The sequence below is a fragment of the Zea mays genome, chromosome 8, assembly GCF_902167145.1.
Source record: "Zea mays cultivar B73 chromosome 8, Zm-B73-REFERENCE-NAM-5.0, whole genome shotgun sequence".
NCBI lineage: Eukaryota > Viridiplantae > Streptophyta > Magnoliopsida > Poales > Poaceae > Zea > Zea mays.
This window is the reverse complement of record NC_050103.1, coordinates 17541651-17566033: the sequence shown is the minus strand read 5'-3', so window position 1 is coordinate 17566033 and position 24383 is coordinate 17541651. Positions and strand designations below refer to the sequence as shown.

The 24383-nt window shown below is 42.4% G+C and overlaps 3 protein-coding genes and 1 pseudogene across 3 annotated transcripts; 3 read left to right on the top strand and 1 right to left on the bottom strand.

Moving 5' to 3' along the window:
- Positions 1 to 2338: 2338 nt before the first annotated feature.
- LOC103632791 (uncharacterized) lies at positions 2339 to 3848 on the bottom strand. Its single transcript, XM_023300856.2, has 6 exons — positions 3773 to 3848; positions 3187 to 3690; positions 3015 to 3099; positions 2810 to 2934; positions 2647 to 2718; positions 2339 to 2547 (listed from the first exon to the last, which is right to left on the bottom strand). Exons 2-6 carry the CDS (start codon positions 3377 to 3379, stop codon positions 2471 to 2473), a joined length of 552 nt encoding a protein of 183 aa, XP_023156624.1. The 5' UTR covers positions 3380 to 3690; positions 3773 to 3848; the 3' UTR covers positions 2339 to 2470.
- A 1842-nt stretch (positions 3849 to 5690) lies between these two features.
- LOC103634863 (actin-like) lies at positions 5691 to 6833 on the top strand (annotated as a pseudogene).
- A 1552-nt stretch (positions 6834 to 8385) lies between these two features.
- LOC103627289 (serine/threonine protein phosphatase 2A 55 kDa regulatory subunit B beta isoform) lies at positions 8386 to 10554 on the top strand. The gene is made up of 7 exons (XM_020542908.1): positions 8386 to 8446; positions 8570 to 8622; positions 8908 to 8967; positions 9416 to 9511; positions 9598 to 9717; positions 10076 to 10234; positions 10429 to 10554. Exons 1-7 carry the CDS (start codon positions 8386 to 8388, stop codon positions 10552 to 10554), a joined length of 675 nt encoding a protein of 224 aa, XP_020398497.1.
- Positions 10555 to 14924: 4370 nt separating this feature from the next.
- LOC100281396 (uncharacterized) lies at positions 14925 to 20163 on the top strand. The gene is made up of 3 exons (NM_001154314.2): positions 14925 to 15341; positions 17801 to 18079; positions 18741 to 20163. The coding sequence occupies exons 1-3, from the start codon at positions 15027 to 15029 to the stop codon at positions 19836 to 19838; spliced, it is 1692 nt and encodes a 563-aa protein (NP_001147786.2). The 5' UTR covers positions 14925 to 15026; the 3' UTR covers positions 19839 to 20163.
- The last annotated feature ends 4220 nt before the right edge of the window (positions 20164 to 24383 follow it).

The window sequence follows — 24383 nt, the reverse complement described above, 5'->3', positions numbered from 1 at the left end:
TCTGAATCTGATCTTCACGACACTTACGGTATCGATGCTCGAGACTGGGATCATCATCGTAAAAGTAAAGCTCTAGGTGCTTATGCTCTGCCCCACATTCACTACCAAATGACTTGATATTATGGTACATCATGCCTTGTGCACGGAATGTGTAAATACCAGAATCCCTCATATTAGTTGTCATACTGTCGAGGCAACAGTACAGGGAAGTGAAAGAAAAATGGCCATTAAAAAACCTGATGTTATCACGAAAGTGCTTAGCATCAGAGTCTGCACTATCCCACAACCGCCTGAGCTGGGGAGGGGTCTCTAGTGGGGCTAGCTCAACCTTCCCACCTCGACAGCAAAACCCAGGCGGCTCATACTCAAACTTCTTCGCAGTGCAATAACCACAGTCGGGAACGGGCTTCAGCATATGTGTTTCTTCAGGGATGTTACTGTAGACCTTGTCGTACGGGTCAGGCATATCAGTGACAACAGATTGATCTTGAGTACCATCTATCTCGAAGTCCTCGTTAGTGTCCTCATCTGATATTTTTTTGGAAAAGAACGATTAAGACATTTGAATTTATATACGCATTGGTATTGTAATAGAAATTGACATAAGTACATTTACCAGCGAATAGATATCCCTCGTTCTCATCATTATCCTCTCCGAATATGACACCCTCATCATCGTCATCAGCTGGATCGTGAAAATACAATCCAAGTAAAAGACAGGGCATTCAGGGTTGAGAAAATATATAACCTCAATAAAGATTTTTAACAATTACCATTGGAAATGATCCTTGGGATTGACGGGCTTTGCTCCAACCCACTGCTTGGTTGGACCATGTTTGCACTCCCATGTGTTGCCACGATCGCACTTTGGCGTGTATTCCTATATTGTACTGATGGAAACACACGTTTAGTCGGACTACATTTTATCGTCGTCGTGCAAGATCCATTTAAAACTGGTTAGTATAATTACCAGTGTTGTTGATCTCTATAGTTGAACCGGGTTGTGTCGAATCATCCATTTGTCCGACGTCACTGATAGTATCCTCAGTCAAAGTAGTCATGTTACGTGCAATGTTTGCTTCAAATTTCTTGTTTTGACGGGCTAAGATAGCTTGTCTTTCACCAGGCAGAACATGATGTTTACGTCTTAGTGGCCCAGTAGACATATCGGATGAATCGACATCCTCAGTTTTTGTTGAAGCTGGCATGAAAGGTGTACTGGTGTATTCAGGGATAACCCAGTCGCATGTGTTATCAGAGGATGAATCAGGTTCTGATACATCTGCTGTAGGGTGTACAACCTCAGAGGTATATGTTGGGACCTCCATGGCGATGGACCCCTGATTCAAAGTGCTTGCTTGCAGTGCTCTACGTTTTCTTATGTACTCTAACTTTCCCTCTTTCTGCCTTGGTGTCTGATTATACAACCTAAGCTGTTCATTTTGGTCACCTATAAAATATGAACACAATTACTTTCCATTTGTAGGTTTATGCGCAGATTTATTAATCAAAAGTGGATGTTGTTCATCACCTCCTGACACATTGGGCATCACATTGTGTCCCTTGTTTTGTTGACGTGCTTCACGACGCTTCCTATTCTTCTCGTTTTTTTGTTCAACGGACATCGCTGCATATCTTTCCCTATCCCGTTTCCTCTTACGCTCCTTAGCATCGACCATTGGTCCGAGCAATTCATTTTGATCACCTATAATGTAAGTTAGTGTATTAGTGTTCCCTACTTACTACGTTTCGACGATGTATGGTTAGTTTGTGTATTGACCTTTACCTCTAATGATATTGCTAGAGATGTCTGTGAATGGTTTGCGACCGGCATTATGTCCCATCTGATCTATAACAAGAACAGTACCCGAGAAAACATGAGCATAAAAATAATACTGCAAGAACCAAGGGTGAAATGATATGACTGCAATAAACGAAGCGAATAGAAGATCAAAAAAGATGCCCTTGGTAATAGAGGTTATAGAAACAAGCATCATAACCAAGAATAAAGAGATAAGATCTAGAGAGAGTTGATAGGAGAACGATTTTGGTGTCTGTATAAGATATTGTATTATATTTCAAGTTTGAACTGCATAGATAGATATGGGTGCCGCGCTAAGTAATTGTTTTCATAACTCTGATGATGTGGAATATCTTCCTGGTGCACGCCTAGCTCCTATAGATGGGCTTCGGTATACCGAATGTACATTAAAGTTGTTCTGGATTTGATCTGTATATTTGACATAATTTCACGAGCGAAGTTACTAATTTAATGTCAAAATGACACAACATTAAACCAATATTAGTGTTCTAAATGGAAAACGTACGGGCTAAACGATTTGATGTTCCACTTATTCATTGATATGTCACAGTAGAACAAAATGTTTTACAAAACTTGACACATGTAAGGTGCATCAATAAAAGTACATGTATTCCATCATAAAATTCAGATCTGCAAAAGTTACAGACTCTATCTACGCCTTTGTTCGTCAAGATATCTAACAGCAAACTGACGATCGTTTCGCGCCACCAAAGCCTTTTGAATTGCTGCAATGAGTGCAACATTTAATCACATGTATACTCAGTTCACAATATAATGAAAACAAGTACATAATTTTGATGTATGTAATCTTATAAAATACTTACGTTCAAAATAATGGGTGTTGTGATGGAACGGTTTGAAGTGTATTGTTGTATGGTCAGTTGATTCGAGACACTCTAGAATAGCAAATTTAAATATTCAATATTAATCATTATAAAAGAAAAATTAGTGAATAATGTGTTTGCAAGGCGTAAACATATGTTGTACCTTGTTTTCTGAACCGCCGAAACATGGTCCCAATTATGATGCTATAATTCTCATTAGCCAACGCCCAGCGTAGTGCATTTTTGTTTAGTAAATCGCCCCAAACTTTAATGGTATGTAAAGACCACCTTGTGACATTGATTTTGTGAAGAATAGATTAGTACTAATAGATTTAACATCATATTGGTAATATATTAATGTAATATACCTAGCATCCATTATAACAATCTTCCTGAATGTACCCCACATTGTGCGATGGATTGTATCCAAGTGGACTACAATAGCCATAATGTCTACAAAAAGCACAATTTAATATGGATTAATACTCAATTTTGTGTAAAGGAATTTTTAATAGGCTTATTAGATCGATATATTCTTACCAACTAAAGTCCTGTTTGGCAGCTCGGCAATATCATCAAGGTTCAAGAATATATGTTTTGGAAATGGCGGCATTTGAACTGGGACAGCGTATGGCTCTACGACAGTTTGGTGGGTGAAATACAACTCCATGGTACCATTTAGATGTCGAAAATTAAATGCACCCGGATTAAGACCAAACCATACGTTGTGCATCTTGTAGACATGCTTTTCATGGAGCAAACTGTTGAAGTATTTGACTATCTCATACCGATTTGCAATGGCCTCGATCTTGGCTCCCTAATTTGATTTCAGCACAAAATAGATTGTGGTACGAACATTATATATAGTTATGTAAATGATACCTAGAGAGGGGTTGTCTTACATTGATGTCAGATAAAATGTAATGTTGCCTGTCACGATAACGTGGTTCAATCGGGAATTTAACTTCAACTCGAGCGACAATACTATACTTCCGTTGTACCCCATAAAAATCTTCATCGCTATAGTCATCGAACAACCTGAAGCTATATTACACATGCAATTAAATAACGTTCATAGATTTGATAGCGAAATCTTGTGTTAAATATTGTTTATAATATAACTTACTCAGGCATCCTGTTTTTCTTGTCCAATGCAACTCTTTCACGGTTCAATACGGTTGGCTCCATCAAAACCTATTACCAGTTGAAAATATTTTAAACTAAATTGTAAAATAGTCCAATGCATTGATATAGCACGGCATAGGAGCAGTGTGGGTTGTTTGGTTGAGCACTTATTTTGGACTGTAGGTGTGACTGTGATTAAGGCTTGTAGTTCACCAGTATGCAGCTCATGCAGAGGTGGATGGCATGCATGATAGCGTATGACGGATTTGTATTGCCCAGTAGGTGCTCAAGTACGGCGTCTGCAGCTCATACTAAATACATTTGATGACACAATGCCTAAAACCTTACTGGCAGTTGAAAAGAACAGACCTAATATAGTGGTGAGTTTTTAGCCATTCCAAATAAACCAAACAAGGTAGATTGATAATTTCCCCCGCCGCGAACGCCGTAATCCCCGCCCGCCCTCCGCAATCCGCCTCGGGCCGCGCTGATGATGCGCTCTTATTTGCTGCCGCACCCTCAATCGTTCCAATCCATCAGTCGTCCTCTCGCGAGCCAGAGCCATGGAGAAGAGCCGGGTGCTGGTGGTGGGCGGCACTGGGTACATCGGGCGGCTGTTTTTGTCATGCTCGCCTCGGCTCTGGGATTCGGATAGGTGGTCTGGTATGCTGTAAATTTATCCAGCATAACGAGCAAAAGCTACCGGCGTACGTGTAGTCCTGTAATCCTACTGCGTGTCTTATGAACATAATGAATTTACGGCCAATCAAGTATTCTGCTCAGACAAGTATTTTTTTTTTGCATTATTTTCTTCTTCTGCTGGGCGAGAAAACACGTAACATCCTATAATGCAATATTAGAGGAGGTTACGTTCAGAGAACAGCCAACTATCAGAGGAGTGTTCTGTCATGTGTTTGGTCAAATCACCAAACAGCAGTACTTATAACAGTAATCTGAGGATATAATGTATCCTTATATAGTTTTCTGATTGGCTTGTCAGTCCAAGGACTCATTAGTTTACTTCTCACTATTTCAGGGTGCATGGTAGTTTAAACTGAAGCATAATGATACTCTGCCAGCAGACTACCATCAGAAACTTGGGCTTGGTAACGTCACAGTCTGAGCAGTGAAAGCGGACAAACAGAATCGTTGCTTCCGCAGCGGAGGTAATCTAGCTGAGGTTGTATCTTGTCAGGTTGGTTATATATCACTTTGATATGTGTGTGTTTTGTGTTATTTTATATCGAGGTTTGTTGTGTGTGTCTTGACTCTCGATTAAGGATCCAAACATGGGTAGAGTGAAGAATCCTTTTTTTTTGCTGGTGACCTAGTGTGCATCATGAATTATTCCTAGATTACTACTGTTTTTATTTTTAAAAAATGGTTTGCAAACACAAACTCCTATGATGCAGCAGTATTAGAGGAGCCGTTCATATCTCTGCATCAAGTTAAATAATCTGTACAGTTCTGCTACTCTCAGAGAATAGGGAATAGCCAAATATTAGAGGAGGTGTCACTGCTACTTTCAGATAAGTTTATTACTTCTTACTATTATAGGATGCATGGTAATTAAACTGGAGCATAATGATGCTACTCTGCCAGCAGACTACCATCAAAAAACAAAAACTTGGGCCTGGAAATTTAGACCCCCTTAGTTCGAACATTATGTATACTGAGTATTAATTTCTTGCGCTCTCTCATGCTTGTTCTAATCTATTTGTTCGCGGTTTTATCTTTTGTTTGTGTTTATGATATAAACACTGCTAGATAAAATGGACGTAAACAGCAAAGTGGCTTCATGGAAGCGTGGTGGGCCCATAACCCACAGGTCCCAGGATCGACTATCAGCTAGCACCAAAGTCTGGTTGTCTCTGCGAATTGCTTGACAGCTTATACACGCATGAGTCAAGTATCAGTTTTTTTAACACAACGTCAAGTCCAGTTTCTTAATCATGAACCTCAGGGACAGCAAGGAAAAACTTGCCTGCAGTGCCCTTGATTATGAACAGGAGCTGGAGACTGCCAGGACCAGCTCCAGTGTTGAGAAGAGCTACGAGCTGCCCGATGGCCAGGTTATCACAATCAGTGCAGAAAGGTTTAGGTGCCCTGAGGTTCTATTCCAGCCATCCTTAATTGGCATGGAATCTGCTAGCATCCATGAAGCCACGCACAACTCCATCATGAAGTGTGACGTCGATATCAGAAAGGATCGGTACGGTAATGTTGTCCTCAGTGGTGGTTCCAATATGTTCTCTGGTATTGGTGACCGCATGAGCAAGGAGATTACTGCACTTGCCCCTAGCAGCATGAAGGTGAAGGTGGTTGCTCCGCCAGAGAGGAAGTACAGTGTGTTGGATTGGTGGTTCCATTCTGGCCTCCCTCAGTACCTTTCAGCAGGTTGTTACCCTCTCAAAATCTAAATGAGACGTTTCTGCTTGCTCTGCAATCTATTGTATTTGAAATTTGACTTAGTCTTTTTATTGTGTTGTAGATGTGGATCTCCAAGGAAGAGCATGACGAATCTGGTCCGGGCATCGTCCACATGAAGTGCTTCTGAATTTCAGGAGCAGTATATATGTTGCTTGCATTTTCAGTTAGTTGGGATGCAAGTTTCTCCCGTGGTCTCTCTAGCATTCTTCATTCTTTCTGGATATTGAAGAGCAGTTGGCCATGGAGCATTGTGCAAGGTGGTAAAGTCGATTGATGTACTGCATGAAGAAACGTGTGCAGTACTTCAGTGGTATAGATCCTCAGGGCAGTTTAGTTTGCTTTTCCCAACAACAGTGCCATATTAGGATGTTCCTGATGTGTGCAGTTGGTCTGGGTTTTTACACAATGCAAGGGTGTCGGTTGTCGCCCGTGCAGTTTGCGTCTTTGTGAGATCTGGGTCCATTTCTGCACTCCAGTACGTGGAACAGGTTTCGCATTTCGTGGCCAGTGCCCCAGCGTGGCGTGCGTGTTGATGATTTCTACTTGGAGCTGTTTGTTCTATTCCTTTCATGAAACAGATATTATCGTTTGTACAGGGATAAATAATAAATTGTTTATCCTTCAAATCGTTTGTATTGGGATAAATAATAAAGTGTTTGTTCTTGTACTTAATGGCAGATACAAAATAGAAGGTTCGAGGATCATATGAGAAAGAGAATTGTGAACGGATACAACTCACCGTACACAAATCATACTATTAGCTAAGCCTTACTAATATCATTAGATAAATAGCATCAACCTCTATATACAGGAAGTATGCATATAAACTTTAGACTACCCCAATAAATACCCGAAATACACACAAGTTTGGAATAACATACTATAGAAAAGCCAAAGTGACCAATAATTAGGAACACAGGGAGTAGATAATAACGTAAAAATAACAAAAATCACCTCCCATGGTGCAGGATAGATACAATAGTTTTACATGTTATAGTAGTAAGAAAAATCTGTTTAAGGAAAAAAATGGAATCCAAAATAAAATTAACAATAGCATAATATTTTCTTAATTGATCTCTTATGATTATTATATTTAATTTGTTAAAAACTGCTCAGGGAATTGAATAAGGAGGCTGCCTTAAGGCTGAAAAGGGACCATGGAAGGACCCAAACATACTTAACAGAAAACAGGGTAACATAAAAAAAGGTACATTGGTAAAGCCTTCACCTCTGCTTCAGATTATAGCTCCAATGCAAGTTATGTGGAGAACAGCTTCAACAGCAGAGGATAGGAAATAGCTTGATACCTTTACCGCCAGGGGACTTCGGAGTGGTGATGTGGAGAACCTTCGGAGTGGTGATGTGGAGAACCTTCGGAGGGATCCTGACAGGTCCCTTAACCCTCAAATGATTGTCCTTGGCTCCCTTTACCAAATTCACACAATCTGAAATGTACCAGAAACCGCACTAATTTATCACTTCAATAATTCATTGAAAATAACTCGACAACGACAGTCCAATATTGTGGTGTAGCTTGCATCATAGCCAATGAACAAATGCAGATTAATCAGACTAATGATAGAAGGTAGTAAGTATATACAAAAGGAGATGAGTGTAAATCTTCGATTCTCAATTCCTTCTTTCAATACCATCCAACAGAGCAAACAAAGCACTTAGTCATTGCACCACCCCTTGTGCATAAGCAAATAGCAAATCGAAAATGGGTTCCCACACCCAGATATTGTAATCCACGATTAACTGTCTCAGAGAAAGATTGTACATGTTCTCTGAAATCTAGACAGAAATATGGAAAGAAATCTCGAAGTTTTGGGCTGCACCTCCAAAGCCGCATTTTCATTTGGCTAGATGCTCTAAATCAGTGTTGGACTGCAGTCAGGTTAAAAAACTCATCTAACGTTTCCTTTATGTCACCACCTATCATATACCACAACAACTTAAAAAACTTCACTGTAAATCCATCATGACAAGAGCAGTGTTACTCTTCATGCAGATTACTTTTTTTCCTTTTGAAACAAAGGTTCCAAATATTGTTTAGGCTACTTTGGTTCTTATTTATTTGTTAGCCAAGTATGTTATTTGATCTACATAGCCATTTTCAAGATCCTTATATCACTTGAAACGTTGCACTTAGGTTTTGGAATTGCTTGAGGTTCTACAGTTTAGATGTCCGGATACTTCAACGAAGTATCCACAGTTGCTTTCCAGCTTGGGAATCGAATCGAAGGTATGTCCTTTAAACGTCCAGTTGCATAGATGTTTTAGTGCTAACTACATTTTGGTACACTGATTGAAATGATCCTAAGGAACTCTGCCAATTTTGAAAATGGTGGTGTATATTATTATTCAGAGAGAGGTGGCCGACTGATTGATGTTGATGCTTTACATGAAAAACTTCTCCAGGTTATGTGTTCAATCTTATGTGTCCTTGTTCTGTTCATTGTTTCCAACATTGATGTCATGTTTAATGAATTCTTTTTGTTACTTAGATTTCACAAGAATTGAACTCACAATTAACCGAGACTGAGAAAGCTGGACTAAAAGAATAAGTTAATCGTTTCCTCAAATGGGCGTGGCGATATAACACAAATATTGAAGAGTAGGCTGCCCAACTTCACATGTTGACTGGCTGGTCACAGATTGTTGAAGTGAGTTGGGTTTATGCTCACTTGCTTATCATTTGTGTAGGTTATCAAATTATATTTGATGCACTATGCACTGGCATCTGTTTATGAGAATCAGGTTGCTGTATGACTCGCATGGGAAAGACGGCACCTCAATGTACGTTCAGTTACAAATAAATTTCTTGCTGAAGCTTTTCAATGGAACCAGGGCTTGCCTGGATCATGGGAAAGTTTTTTATTTCTATGTGAATCAAACTGTTTCAAACCAGTCCAGTGCCTTTTTTTTGGCACTGCTGCTGCTCTCAGCAGGAAAATAAAACTTGAAGTGCTACCAAGTGGACTGGTTTAGGGACAAAGGGATTCTGCTGCATCATATTAGTAGGAAACAGAGGCTGTACCAAAAGGGAGGGTGTCAAGCTCAGAGAGTCAGGATTCATTCTATCAGGTTGCTGAAGTGAGTCAGGTTGCTGAAGTTTTTGGCTGTTCCATTTATTGTCGAATCTTTTCTGCAGACTTTTTCCCTCTGTATTCAGATGGCTAAACATATTTTGTTTGTTTTTTTCTTCCTTTAGCATGCTTGTAGAAAAGATGCTGAGAAAGCTGATCATTCTATCAGCAGGCATCCTGAATTTCGCTACAAAACTGAGTTTCAAAGCCACGAACCAGAGGTATATTCTCACAAACATTGTTAAGCGGTATTATTTGTCTTCTGAATTACTTGAAATTTGATAAAGTGATGTTGTTATGGAATCAGTTTGATTATCTTAAGAGCTTGGAAATTGAAGAGAAGATTAACCAAATAAAATGGTGTCAAGCAGCAAATGGTGCATTGTATCTTCTATCCACAAATGACAAAACGATAAAGTTTTGGAAGGTAAGCATCAGCAGTAGATAATTATGGAAGTACCTTATGACCTTTCTTTTCCTCTCGAAATCATGCCTTAGATTTTTCAATTGTATTCATGTGGTAAACTTAGAAACACTGATCATCTTTGAATGTTTTGTAAACTTTAGAAACTACACAATGCATGTTCAGTTCATGTGCTACTTGATATTTCTTGAAGTATCTGATGTTGTCCATCTCTTCCCAAGGAATGATGAACTGTGCTTCACATACCCTATTTGTTTTTAGTTCCTTGTGTGCACATAAGAATGCAAGATGCACCAGACATTGAAATATTGTTGTATGTAATTAATCTTTTGTTAGTTTAATATTACTTTTTGATATGTAGGTCCAAGAAAAGAAGGTAAAAAAGCTATCTGAGATGAATTTGGACCGTTCAGCTGCTCCTGCAAATGGTAGTCCTGGTGGCGTGGGATATCTGAGCCCATCTCTCTCAAATGGCAATGCTCTAAAACCTGGCAGGCTTCCTTTGCTTCGCCTGCCTGTGGTAGTTGTACTTAACTCAGTTTCATTTATGCACCTTGCAAAACCATATTGTAGTTATTTAGAACTATTGAGCTGATTCCTGGATATTGTGTAGCTGAAAATTGTATTTTAGTTGATTCTAAAATATTTCCCGTCTATGTAACCATTTTTTCTTTTCACAATTTGTTACATTGACTCAGTATAAACTGTAAACAGGTTACAAGCCAAGAAACAAGTCTTGCCACAAGTTGCCGAAGAGTATATGCTCATGCACATGATTACCATATAAATTCGATATCAAATAACAGGTCCTGCACATATATTCATTTGAATGTATCATAGCTAACGTTAAAGGTTTTCAGCTACTGAATTTGGATATGGAAATTTTTAGTTCTAAAATTTTTGCTTCCTGAAGATAAAGTTTTTTGGCACTGCTGCTGCTCTCAGCAGGAAAATAAAACTTGAAGTGCTACCAAGTGGACTGGTTTAGGGACAAAGGGATTCTGCTGCATCATATTAGTAGGAAACAGAGGCTGTACCAAAAGGGAGGGTGTCAAGCTCAGAGAGTCAGGATTCATGACTAACCATCATGTATATTGTATTTGGAACTTTAGAGAAAATTAAATCCCATGCTGAAGAGGCTGCCCAAAAGGATCGGGAAGAAAAACTTGCAGAGACACGGAAAAACCGGCTACACATCACTGTGCAAGGAAATAAGGCAGAATTCATCCAGCATGCTGAAGCGAAGCAGAGGTGCACTTCAGGCTATTCTTATCATCTGTTCTTTTCCAGGTAAGAAGCTGTGCTCTGTTAACTGAAGTTTTTGGCTGTTCCATTTATTGCCGAATGGTTTAGGGACAAAGGGCATTTTATCAAATCCCAAGTAACAGCTGCCACAGGTTTTAGCCATTACTAATCAGCCCTTCTGTCTCTCGATGCTAAATATATTTTGTTTGCTTTTGATTCTATGCTGTCCGTGTTCTTAGTTGGCATATGGTATGGAATAAGCTACATAACTGGATATCTGTTTTTTTTGCTACCAAGTGGACTGGTTTAGGGACAAAGGGATTCTGCTGCGTCCTATTAGTAGGAAACAGAGGCTGTACCAAAAGGGAGGGTGTCAAGCTCAGAGAGTCAGGATTCATGACTAACCATCATGTATATTGTATTTGGAACTTTAGAGAAAATTAAATCCCATGCTGAAGAGGCTGCCCAAAAGGATCGGGAAGAAAAACTTGCAGAGACACGAAAAAACCGGCTACACATCACTGTGCAAGGAAATAAGGCAGAATTCATCCAGCATGCTGAAGCGAAGCAGAGGTGCACTTCAGGCTATTCTTATCATCTGTTCTTTTCCAGGTAAGAAGCTGTGCTCTGTTAACTGAAGTTTTTGGCTGTTCCATTTATTGTCGAATGGTTTAGGGACAAAGGGCATTTTATCAAATCCCAAGTAACAGCTGCCACAGGTTTTAGCCATTACTAATCTGAAGTTTTTGGCTGTTCCATTTATTGCCGAATGGTTTAGGGACAAAGGGCATTTTATCAAATCCCAAGTAACAGCTGCCACAGGTTTTAGCCATTACTAATCAGCCCTTCTGTCTCTCGATGCTAAATATATTTTGTTTGCTTTTGATTCTATGTTGTCCGTGTTCTTAGTTGGCATATGGTATTGAATAAGCTACATAACTGGATATCTGTTTTTTTACAACAACTTATTGAGTTGCTGCGCCTAAATGCCAGAAAATACAAGCACAAGAAGCACATTCGAGTTTGTTAATGCCCTCTTAACTAAGAACTGAAAACAAAGTTTGAAACCGACATCTTATCTGATCGCAAAACATAAAATTGCAGCTGGCAGATATGCCATTCTCCTCTGTTAACTAAAGTTTTTGGGTGTTCCATTTGTTGCCGAATGGTTTAGGGACAAAGGGCATTCTATCAAGTCCCAAGTAGCAGCTGGTACAGGTAACATAGAACTAATCATTGTGTATCTTGGAGTTCTTTCTGAAAATCTAGGGAAGCATGTAATGCAGCTTTTGGCATCATCTATTAACGAATTAACAGTAAAGTTTCTATAGTTGTCCAAAATACATAGCACTGCATCCCTCTCAAGCCGCATGACCTGCTATTGTACAAGAACATACATGTCCTTGCACATACCTTACAACCTTGGGTATTTAAATTCTAAAGGAATGTCCCCTAGAAAAGAAGGTCCCGTACTCATTCTAAGTGTGACATGAATTTATCTGCGCTAGGGACGCGGATTAACAAATCTGGAAGGAGAACGCATGGCATACCTTGAATGAGGCACCCGCGACCGAAGCAATATTAGTATTCCTCCCTCTACGGCAGAGGGCCAAGCTCCTTTTCCTTTGGATCCTCCAGGGACGGGGGTTTGGGAAGTTAGGGGAAAGAGGATGTTGGCATGCGGGGATATGATCAATGTAAGGCGTAGTGAGTAGGATTAGGGAGTTTGTCCCGCCTCAATGGACGCCGCAACGGATTTGAGGTGGCTGCAGTGGCGCACGACGGGATTTGCGGGATTGCGCGCGTGCTGGCGTTAGGGCGGGTGTTAGGGTGGTTCGCCAAGGGCCGCGGCTTGGTTTGAGGCGTGTGGCAATGGTCGGCGCGAGCGGTTCGCGGCGTGCGAGCGGCTTTCGCGGCGGTCTCGGCGGGCTTGCGGCGCGGCGTGGGGATGGTGGTAGGGCGGCATCGCAGATTTCGCGGCGGACTGAGGCGGGACTGCGGTATGGTCGGCGCGAGCGGTTCGCGGCGTGCGGAGGTGGGCGGAGGTAGGCGACTGAGGCGGCGAGTTTTCCGGCGCGGCGTGGGGATGGTGGTAGGGCGGCATCGCAGATTTCGCGGCGGACTGAGGCGGGACTGCGGCTTGGGATCGAGGCGTGCGGAGGTGGGCGGAGGTAGGCGACTGAGGCGGCGAGTTTTCCGGCGCGCGCAGTCGTGCGGAGGTGGGCGGTGGTGAGCGGATTTGGGGGCGACGTTTCCGGCGCGCGCAGGCGTGCGGAGGTGGGCGCGGGGTTGTAGGGGGCGGGGGCGGTCTACAGACGGATCTTAATTATTAGTAGAGATATATATCACAGTAGAAAATGCAGAATGACTAGTATAAGCTGCTGATCATAGGCAATACGGTTTATAATAGATATGTATATTCTCTTCAACAGATAAATTTGTTCACGGATCATTGCATATACACACATACACACAACCTATAAAAAGATGCTTTCCTTTTATTTTAAGTTTAAACCAGTATTTAGTATCTATTGGTAGCAAAACTTAGTACTAAATGACCCTTTAATACTGTTTTTTGTCATCAACCCTTTAGTACTGGTTTTTTTTACTCCGGCGTGCAACATCACCTTCCAGGGTGGTCAATTTGTGCATTAACAGACGATGACACATGCGTCACCTTCCACTCCCTAGAGCATGCCTAAGAAGCCGGACAGAAATAGTTTGCAATGAACTCTGAAGCTGCTGGCAAAAAACTGATCCATTCCATCCTGCCATGGCCCAGACCCTGAAATTTCTCTTCAGCATCAACAGTGCCGGAAGTACCTGCTGCGACACAGCAAAATGGTGCTCACTTGTGCAAGAAGGAAGGCATGTATGCGACTCATTTTAAAATGTGACAGGCAAGATCTGCCAAGAATTGACCTGTTCTTGGTACCAGCTTCGCAGCAGCTAGGAAGGAAGCATCCATGATGACTGATGAGCGTGATTGCCTTCAACCTAGCCCTCAGGAAGATAAAATACCCATGGTAGTTGCTGCCAAGGGCAATTGCATACTTTCCCTGATGACATACCACTTACATATGCTGTCCAATTGTGCAGAAGATAGTTAGTTATTTTTCTATATATACAGCTTGATATTGATGTGACTGAGCGAGTACATGCGCATGATTCGTGCCAGCTGCAAGGGCGTAATTTAACGAATTTTTCAATGCAGTGTGAATAATTGATATGCACATCCGTTCGGAAGTTTTCTTTCGCAGGATTAGCCCTTAACACGTGCAAAGGAAAGGCAAAATCAAACCACAAAAGGCAGTGACAAATGAACTACAGATATCCCCCAATCTATTTATCAATGCACGGAAGTTTTCTTTATAGTAAAATTATGCCGCTTATACCATTATATGTGTATGCAGCAACGACAGAAGGCTAGCAGCTCATCATAGGAAAGAATTTTAATTGCAGCAAGAACCTCTGAACGAGCTACAATAGCCAGTCTCTTGTATCATCTCTTTCTGACAGTAGCTGTCTGCCCTGAACCTTAACAGAAGGATTAGATCTACACCTTCTTGACGGTGTTACCATCGCGGCTAGCATTAATCAATATTGCCACCCAGTCTTTCCTGCAATTTGTGTTAACCGATAGGAAGCTGCGGTTAAAAAAAATCACTGCCGATGTACTAAATTTTTTGCAGGCTCATCAGAGGTCTAAATGAACACTCTACTCCAAATTCCTATTGGTAAATGGGCAGTTTTAATTAACCACCAGGTACCATTCCTTGCAGACCAAACTAGGCCCAAGTATGGACCAGGGAAAAAAATGGGGTCAGATACAGCCCAAACTAGGCTCAAGTAAAAGTCGGATTGCGGAGCTGGAGGCCTGGAGCAAAGTGAACTAACTCATCAGCGCCGTCGCGTCTCGCATCGCCTCCTTGTCCGGTTCTACCGTCCCATCTGGATTCCTCTTCTGCTCCCCTTCTCCTCCCTTCCCTTCCCTTCCTCGACTTCACCTCACCACCATCTCCAGCTCCATCCGCACGCAGCCGTTTACCAACCGACGCAGCGAGGAGATGAACGCGTCGCAGTTCATGGACAAGCAGATCCTCGGCCTGGCTGCCTCCGCTTCCCCCTCCGGCGGCGGCGCGGGGGGCGGTGGGGGTGTGGATCTCAGCGATCTGATGATACCGATCCCCCAGGAGGACGCCGAGAACCGCCTCGGTCGCCGGCGTAGCAGCACCAGCGTCAACGGAACCGCAGACGACATGCTACCCAGTTATGACTTCCAGCCCATCCGCACTAGTGGCGGCGCCGCGGCCGCCGCCGCGCCTCAGGCCTCGTGGGGGTCGCTCGACTCCAAGGCACCCTCTGCCTCATACAACCTCAAGGTATGACCCCGCTTGTTTGGTCGCTGGCGGTACCCCCGCTAGATCTCCCGTTTCTCGTAGTGCTCTGTGGCTATTTTCCCGAGTCAGACGTGGTTTCCGAACTTCGTCGCCTCGTAGGCCATCACTTCATCAGACGGGTAGTTTGGTTAGAGAACTTTTAACTCGTAACCACTGTTGAGATTTGCAATTACTGGCTGTGTACGCCATATGTTGATGCGTCCGTAATCGAAATGGGATGTATGTGCAGAGAAAACCGACCATTTTTTTTTAGCCGATTTCAATTGAGTGAGCATAGTGCAGTAGTGGACTGATTGCTTAGTTGCATGCAGTCCACACCAAACGATTCTTGTGAAGTATGGTTTGAATGGTTATCTTTTGATACCAATGTTTTCGAGGCGAGTCGTGCAGCTACTGACTAGTAGACTAGTCGAGACTACAACAAACTAGTCGTGACTAGTCGAACATAAGTCAGTGATTATATTTTTATAGCTTTCTATATATATATTAAGACTAAAAACATGCTGGAACACTAAAAAACACCTTGTTTAGTATATTTTCATCTATCTCCATTTTCTACAATATATCATTGAATATTGAATATAGTCTTATAGCAAGACTTCTATTGTTCTCTCTGGCTTTGAAGAACTTGTTTGGATTCAAAAACAGTGTTGCTCTATACAGATTGGTGTCAATTTGACTATCCCACCTCTTATCAACAATAGAAATTACTTCATCTATTATTCTTTCTTTGTGCTCCAAAGCTTTTTTGATGCTCTTTTTTTTCATGGTCTATGGCAGCCCACATTTCATCCATTGCTGGTCTCTCATCACCATCAACTATCCTCAAGAATATTAGAATATGTTGTGAACAGTGTTTTTAAGGCGACGCCTAAGCGTCCAGGCGCTCGGAGAAATCTTGCCCCCTTGCCCGCCTAGGCGTTAAGGCAGTTGTCCTGTTCACTTGCTCGCCTAGGCGCCTTAAGAACACTGGTTATGAAGCTCTCATGCAATCTTCTACTGCTTGCCAAAATGCAACCGAGTGACAAACAACACGTGCATTTCCTACTTCAGTGTTCTTCATTTTGCTCTCACACCATTCATTACTAACAAAGAGAGCTTTCAAATTTCAATCCTTGTCTTTGTTTCCACATATTAGCCAATGTAAGGAAGGATGTTGCAAACAGAGTAGTTGCAAAACAGAGTAGTTGCATGTCTCACAAGATCTCTACCATTTGTCTTGGTCCTCATCAAGTCATGAATCATTCCATATACATAGATAAATAAGGTAGAAAACTTGTCCATTAGCATCCTACCTACTAGGGTTGAGATGCCTGGGTGGGCTCACATTTTTATACCTAGGCCCAAATAAGTCGCTCGACTCAACTGCCGCGACTAGTCGTGACTAGTCGATAAGTCGAGCGACTAGTAAAGAAACTCGAGTTGTTCAGATCGACTATCACCTCTGCACCGATTTCTTGACTAGTCGTGACTAGTCGCCAAAATTTAAAACCTTGTTTGATACACACTAATGGGTCAATGCTAGTCTGTTAGATAAAGGGTCTACGAACACATATGGGAATTTATATGTTCTTATATTGATTGCCATGCGAAAGGGCCTCTAGCGTAATGGTTAAGGCTTTCGAGTAGCACCTTCAGGTCCCGGGTTCGATCCCCCTCGGGGGCAATTTTGTGGCTTGGTTAAAAAAATCTTCGTTGTGCCCCGTACGCTCCTGGGTTACGTCATGCGCGCCACCTTCCGGCTGGGCTGTTGCAGAGTGGGCAGTGACGGCCCGCTAATGATGGGGAGCTAGGGTTTGGGGATTTTCTTGGCCGGGACCATGTTTCGGTCTCATCTTAATATAATACCGGGATGGCGGTCTTTCCCTTCCTGGCCGATTTTTTTTTATATTTATTGCCGCTAGTAAATCAGTGCCATCAAATTATGTTCATAGCTTGTTTCTGCAAGAAACTACACATATTTTTTTTGTTGATACACTGTGTTATGAGACATTGTACATGGACAGTTGGATATCTTTACCCACTGTTCCCTATTTAAACTAAGCACACCCCAGCTGCACATGGTTCCCCATTTGCCCCATCTAACAAGTAACATATACTCTTCACTCTTTTTCATCCAAGTTCGATTACATAGTTAACTATACTCTTCACCCTTTCTCAGCCAAGATCGTGATTGCATTGTGTAATGCTTAATTTGTTTTTACTGTGATTTTACTTAACCGAGTATCAGCTATCTACTGATATGTGCAAAATAGGCATCTCGTCCAGGTTTATTGGCTTGTAAAATCAAGATCTATTTATATGATTGAAGCATGTGTGTGCACTGTGTTTCTTTGAAAGACCAAGTTAACTGTACGCCGCTGATGGTTCAAAACTTCAAAGTGATGACATCAATAATCTCTCCTTTATTATATACTTACAATCTTTCTTATGCTGGATAGAGTGCTGGTATATTGGAGCCGCATGTGCTGAAGAAAGTTAGTCATGAGGAAGACAAGAGTAACTTTCCTACAGTTACTATTGCGGATATTGATCGAACCATGAAGAAGTACTCTGATAACCTTTTGCATGCACTGGAAGGTGTAAGCTCAAGGCTTTCACAGATGGAGGGTAGAACACACCAACTCGAAAACTCTGTTGACGAGTTGAAGTTAACAATCGGTAACTATAATGGTAGCACTGATGGAAAACTGAGGAACCTTGAGAACATGCTCAGGGAGGTAGGCTTCCTGTGTGGCTGTGTCTCTTCCTTCCTTAGCCTACTATTATTTGCTCTATATGTACTGGAAAAGATTCTGTAATGGAATAGCAAACATCTATGCACCTGAATGACTACACATTTTATAGACCTGTTACATGTTACTGTTTTTATTCATACCATATTATATAGATAATTTTTTCATCCAGATGGAAGATTTACCACATTTCATATTTATTGCTGCAAAATTTCATACTATCATTTATTGATTGGAGCAGCACATAGGACTAAGCAAGGTAGTCCATATATGTTTGATTTGCTACTTTGACCTACATGCTCTTCTATCTCTTGTTCAGTGTTGGTAGTACATAGACCTGGATGTGATCAATCACTGTTGGTCATTGTTGTTCAACATATTTTCCATGCTGTACTTATTAGAGTTAGGTTCAATTTTTTTATGTTGACTTGTTAGATGCAAATTAATCATATTTACTGGTTTCCCTCTCTCAGTACATAGCTGCATATTTATTAGTTTGGATTTAGGGGCTTAGATTAGAAGATGGATCCAATCATACATAAATAAGATGATTAGGTTGCTTCCTCATGTTAGATGTCATTAACATCCAAACCTCTGTACCTTTGCTTTTCTTCTTGTTTAAATATTGTTGCTTTCTTACTTGCAGGTCCAAGCAGGTGTGCAGATTTTGCGAGACAAGCAGGAAATTGTCGAGACACAGCTCCACCTTGCGAAGCTCCAGACAAACAAAACCGATGGCCAATCATCAGAAAATAGTGGGTCTGGACAGGCTGGTTTACAGCAGCAGCCGGTGGTTCCTCCACAAGCAGCCATTCAGCCACAACAAGTCCTAACCCCTTCGCAACCACCTGCACTTCCTGCCCTTCCTGCTCCAAATGCACCACCTCCACCTCCAACGCTTCAAAACCAATCATCATTACAGTTTCCAAGTCATTTACAACATTCACAGGTACCATCTGTGCCTTCTGTTGCACTGGCACCCACAGTTCCAGCTTTACCAAGGGATGCTTACTATGCCCCATCTGCTCAGCCGACCGAGACCATGCACCAGCAGTATCAAGCTCCGCCAGTTCCACAGCCACAGGCACCTCCTGCACCACCTCAGCAGTACCAATCCCAAACCCAGTTCCCTCAATATGCACAGCCACCTCAGCCTGCAAATGTTAACCCTTCAACTCCCCATGTGCCCCATGCACCCCAGCAACCAGAGGAAACTATGCCTTATGCACCAGCTCAGAGCTATCCACCTAATGCAATCGCTGCACCTTATATGCAACCACCTAGTGGACCTGCTCCTCCTTACTATGGGCAGCAAAACCCTAGCATGTATGAACCTCCTGCAGGCCGGGCTAACCCTGGGCCACCATCATCCTACGGTTCTGGTGGGTACGGGCCACAGGGTGGAGGTAGTTTCTCTGAATCTTATGGTTACACTGGATCTCCTTCCCACCGTGGCAATGCTGGAATGAAGCAGTCTTCACCTTTTGCTCAATCCTCTGGAGGAAGCGGCAGCTATGGCAGTGGCAAGCTCCCTACTGCCCAGATGCTTCCACAAGCAGTGCCGATCAGCTCCTCCAGCACCAGCGGTTCTTCTGGCAATAGAGTGCCACTTGACGATGTAGTGGAGAAGGTTGCTACGATGGGATTCTCAAGAGAGCAGGTGAGAGCAACCGTGCGGAGGCTGACTGAAAACGGGCAGAACGTGGACCTGAATGTGGTGCTCGACAAGCTGATGAACGGATGATAAGTTGAGCAATACTGTCATTTCACAGTCCCGCACAGTACTATGGAAACTTGGAAAGTGTCAGCTCATCAGCTGAAACGATTTTTCTGTCTGCAACGTTGCATACCTGATTGTGCCTGGAGAACAATAATGGCCGAACAGCCGCTCATCCTGATTGCCGGTCACGGTTGCTTCATCTGGAATGGAAACAGCTCAGTGTGCCTTCAGTGAATTACAGTATCACAATCTGAATACGTTGTCCATTTTATGTATATGTGGCGATGAGACATTCTAAAACATATACTGTGGTTTCTTGTGATATGTTAATAAGCAGCTTTACTCTGTTTTTAGGCAGTGTTTCAGCTTGCTGGAAAGTGCTTTCGCTACATAAAAGCGGAACATCAACCAAACTCAACAAAGTGTCCTTTCCCAAAAGCCATTGTTTTCATATAGTATATTTTTCATACTTCAGCGCTCCTTTTACCAAAAAGGAGATTAGGGTGGCTATCTTGGGTTTGGATTATAACAAAGCTCCTAGTTTTGATGGTTTTTCAGCCGAATATTACATGAATTTTTGGAAAAACCATTAAGCCAGACTTGTCAAGAATGCTTGAGGCGCAAGGGGTACCTTCCACGTTTTAGCCTAAACTTTGGTGCAATTACACTTATCTCAAGAGAATGTGATCCAACAATATAGGTCCATCTGCCTTCTGCACTTAACTCATGAGGTTAATGTGATCCAACAATATAGGTCCATCTACCTTCTGAATGGCTTCAAAATATTCACTAAAGTGGCCACTATCAGACTTAATTATGCAGCGTACCATGTTATCAATCATTCTTAAACAACATTTATGAGGATGAAACATCATAGAGGGCGTTGTTATCTTACATGATGTCGTTCATGAGCTACATAGAAAAAAAACAAAAGTGGTATCACCTTCAAAATTGATTTTGAGAAGGCTTACAATAAAGTAAAATGGTTCTTTCTTTTCTAAGCACTACGCATGAAGGGTTTCTCATCTAAATGGATAAAATGGGTGAAATCATTCATATCAGGGGTAGTGTAGTCGTAGATGTTAACAACAAGGTCATACCTTTTTGACAAAAAAGGCCTTCGATAAGGAGATACTATATCTATGTTCTTGTTTAACATTGTGGCTAATATGTTGACAATGATTTTAAAGAGGCTGAAAGGGAAATGTGCCTTTGGGCCATTTCTATAACGTTTTGGTGATTAAGTGCTCAACACGATTGACTAAGTGCTTAAGTGCTAAATGAAGAGAGAAATGCAAATCAAAGAAAAGGGTACGTTTCTAGACTTAGTACATTGCTTTTGAATACTAATGTGGTTATCTAAGTGCTAGAAACAATGCTGAACAAAAGAGGATCGAATTGCAAAAGACTTGGCTGTGTGCAGCCAAAGTCCAGCTCGGCCTGGCACACCGGACTGTCCGGTGGTGCACCGGACAGTGTCCGGTGCGCCAGGTTGGTCTCCGGTGAAAATGCTGCTCTCGAGAATCGACGACGGTCTACGACTATAATTCACTGGACTGTCCGGTGGTGCACCGGACTGTCCGGTGAGCATCCGCGGCGAACTCGTTGCTCTCGGGAAAAGGATCAGCGGCGTGCGGCTAAACTTCACCGGACTATCCGGTGGTGCACCGGACTGTTCGATGAGCCAACGGTCGCCAGCGTCAACGGTCGTCCGCAATCTTCGCGCGACATGTGGTCGCACCAACAGTCGGTTGGGCACACCGGACTGTCCGATGCGCCAACAGATCCCGAGGGGCAACGGTTGGATATGCCAAATTTGGAAGGAGATCGTGCACCGGACTGTCTACAGTAGCTGTCCGGTGCGCCACTCGACAGAAGGCAAGGATGCCCTTCCAAGTTGGTCTTCAACGGCTCCTAGCTGCCTTGGGGCTATAAAAGAGACCCCTAGGCGTATGGAGGAGAATATCAAGCATTCTCCAAGTATTCTTAAGCATCCAGACTCCGCTCCCATGCATTCGCTTCATTGTGTTAGTGATTTGAGCTCCATTTGAGTTGTGAACTCCGTGTATTGCGTTTCGAGCTCAAGTCGTGACTTGTGTGCATGGTTGTGCTGCGTATTTGAGTCTTGCGTGTGTTGCTCTCCCCAACCTTACTCTGTGCTTTCTTTGTGATCTCTATTGTAAGGGCGAGAGACTCCAAGTTGTGGAGATTCCTCGCAAACGGGAAAACATACTAAAGGAAAAGACCGTGGTATTCAAGTTGATCATTGGATCACTTGAAAGGGGTTGAGTGCAACCCTCGTCCATTGGGACGCCACAACGTGGAAGTAGGCAAGTGTTACTTGGCCGAACCACGTGATAAAATCGCGTGTCTCTTGTGTTGCTTTCTTTGTGATTGTTTTCAAGAACTCGCCTCAAAACTACTTATTTGCACTAACACTTCTATAACTAAGTTTTGTGGCTATTTAGCGTTTGATTTTACAGGATCACCTATTCACCCCCCTCTAGGTGCTCTCAATTGGTATCAGAGCCGTACTCTTCATTCAAATGACTAACCGCCCGAAGAGATGGATCCTAAGGGAAAGGGGATGGTGGTCAACGACAAGGAGGAGTCCCTCTTCAATGAGCCAAGGGACGACAAGCCCACCGACTCAGGCTCAAGTCACAAGAAGAGGGACGAGAAGAAGAGGCGCATCAAGAAGATCATATACTACGACAGCGATGCATCTTCCTCTTCACCAAGGGACGACAATGATTCCTCGTCAAAGGAAAAGACGATTAATCAAAACTATTCCTTTGATTATTCCCGTATTCCATACAACTCAAATGCCCATTTGCTTTCTATTCCTCTTGGAAAACCCCCACACTTTGATGGAGAGGATTACTCATTTTGGAGTCATAAAATACGTAGTCATCTATTTTCTCTCTATCCTAGCATCTGGGAAATTGTGGAAAATGGGATGCATTTTGATAATATGGATAATCCTGTATTCATTAATGAACAAATTCATAAGAATGCCCAAGCTACTACTGTCTTATTAGCTTCGCTTTGTAGGGATGAATACAATAAAGTGAGTGGCTTGGACAACGCCAAGTAAATCTGGGATACCCTTATGATCTCACATGAGGGAAATGATGCTACAATGATCACCAAAATGGAACTGGTGGAAGGCGAGCTAGGGAGATTCACCATGATCAGGGGAGAAGAGCCATCACAAACCTACAACAGGCTCAAGACCCTGGTCAACAAGATTCGAAGCTATGGAAGCACAAGATGGACGAACCATGACGTCGTCCGACTCATGCTCAGGTCCTTTACAGTTATTGACCCCCATCTTATGAATCTTATCCGTGAAAACCCCAGGTACACAAAGATGACTCCCGAGGAGATACTCGGAAAATTTGTGAGCGGGCGCATGATGGTAAAGGAGGCACGATACGTGGATGATGCCTTGAACGGTCCACCACCTATCTACGAGCCGCAACCCGTTGCTCTCAAAGCAACAAGCAGCAAGGAGGCACTACCAAGCAAGGTAGCTCAAGTGGAGGCTGCCGGACTCAATGAAGATGAGATGGCGCTTATCATCAAGCGCTTCAAGACCGCACTCAAAGGACGCAAGGAGTACTCCAACAGGAATAAAACAAAGGGAAAACGCTCCTGCTTCAAATACGGTAAGACTGGTCACTTTATTGCAAATTGTCCCGATAATGATAGTGACCAGGGACAAGAAAAGAGCAGGAAGAAGGAGAAAAAGAAAAACTACAAGAAGGCAAAGGGCGAGGCGCACCTTGGAAAGGAATGGGACTCGGACTGCTCCTCTTCCGACTCCGACGACGAAGGACTCGCTGCTTCGGCCTTCAACAGATCATCACTCTTCCCCAACGAATGCCATACATGTCTTATGCCCAAGGAGAAAAAGGTACATGTTCGGGACACATCCAAGTACACTTCATCTAGTGATGAAGAATCCTCCGATGATAAAGTAGATTACTCTAGTTTATTTAAAGGTTTAGGTAGAGCTAAGGTAGAAAAAATTATTTAATTAATTGATGCTCTAAATGAAAAGGATAGATTGTCAAAAAAATCAAGAGGATATTTTATATGAGGAACATGGCAAATTTGTTAGTGTGCAAAAATCCCTTGCATTAGAAATTAAGAGAAATGAAATGTTATCCTCTGAATTGTCTGTTTGCCATGAATCTGTCTCTAGTTTAAAGAGTTTAAATGATGAACTAAATGCTAAGCTAGAGGAAGTCAACAAAACTAGTTCATGTGTAGAGCATGTAGTTATTTGTAATAGATGTAAGGATTTTGATGTTGATGCTTGTGATGAACACCTTATTTCTATTACCAAATTAAATGATGAGGTGGCAAGTCTTAATGCTCAACTTAAGACTTGCAAAATTAATTTTGATAAATTAAAATTTGCTAGGGATTCCTACACCGTTGGTAGACACCCCTCAATTAAGGATGGGCTTGGTTTTCTAAAGGAAGCCAAGAACTTAACAAGCCAAAGGGCTCCATTCCCAACAAGGAGAAAGGGAAGGCCCCTATGATTACTAATCCTCA

Coding starts and splice junctions, on each gene's coding strand:
- LOC103632791 (XM_023300856.2), bottom strand. CDS start 3,379: ATGCACAACGTATGGTTTGGTCTTAATCCGGGTGCATTTAATTTTCGA. Junction 2,935..3,014: donor ATTGTTATAATGGATGCTAG/GTATATTACATT, acceptor CAATGTCACAAG/GTGGTCTTTACATACCATTA. Junction 2,719..2,809: donor TCGGCGGTTCAGAAAACAAG/GTACAACATATG, acceptor TTGCTATTCTAG/AGTGTCTCGAATCAACTGAC.
- LOC103627289 (XM_020542908.1), top strand. CDS start 8,386: ATGTCCGGATACTTCAACGAAGTATCCACAGTTGCTTTCCAGCTTGGG. Junction 8,447..8,569: donor GCTTGGGAATCGAATCGAAG/GTATGTCCTTTA, acceptor ATTATTATTCAG/AGAGAGGTGGCCGACTGATT. Junction 9,718..10,075: donor AAACGATAAAGTTTTGGAAG/GTAAGCATCAGC, acceptor TTTGATATGTAG/GTCCAAGAAAAGAAGGTAAA.
- LOC100281396 (NM_001154314.2), top strand. CDS start 15,027: ATGAACGCGTCGCAGTTCATGGACAAGCAGATCCTCGGCCTGGCTGCC. Junction 15,342..17,800: donor CTGCCTCATACAACCTCAAG/GTATGACCCCGC, acceptor TATGCTGGATAG/AGTGCTGGTATATTGGAGCC. Junction 18,080..18,740: donor TTGAGAACATGCTCAGGGAG/GTAGGCTTCCTG, acceptor TCTTACTTGCAG/GTCCAAGCAGGTGTGCAGAT.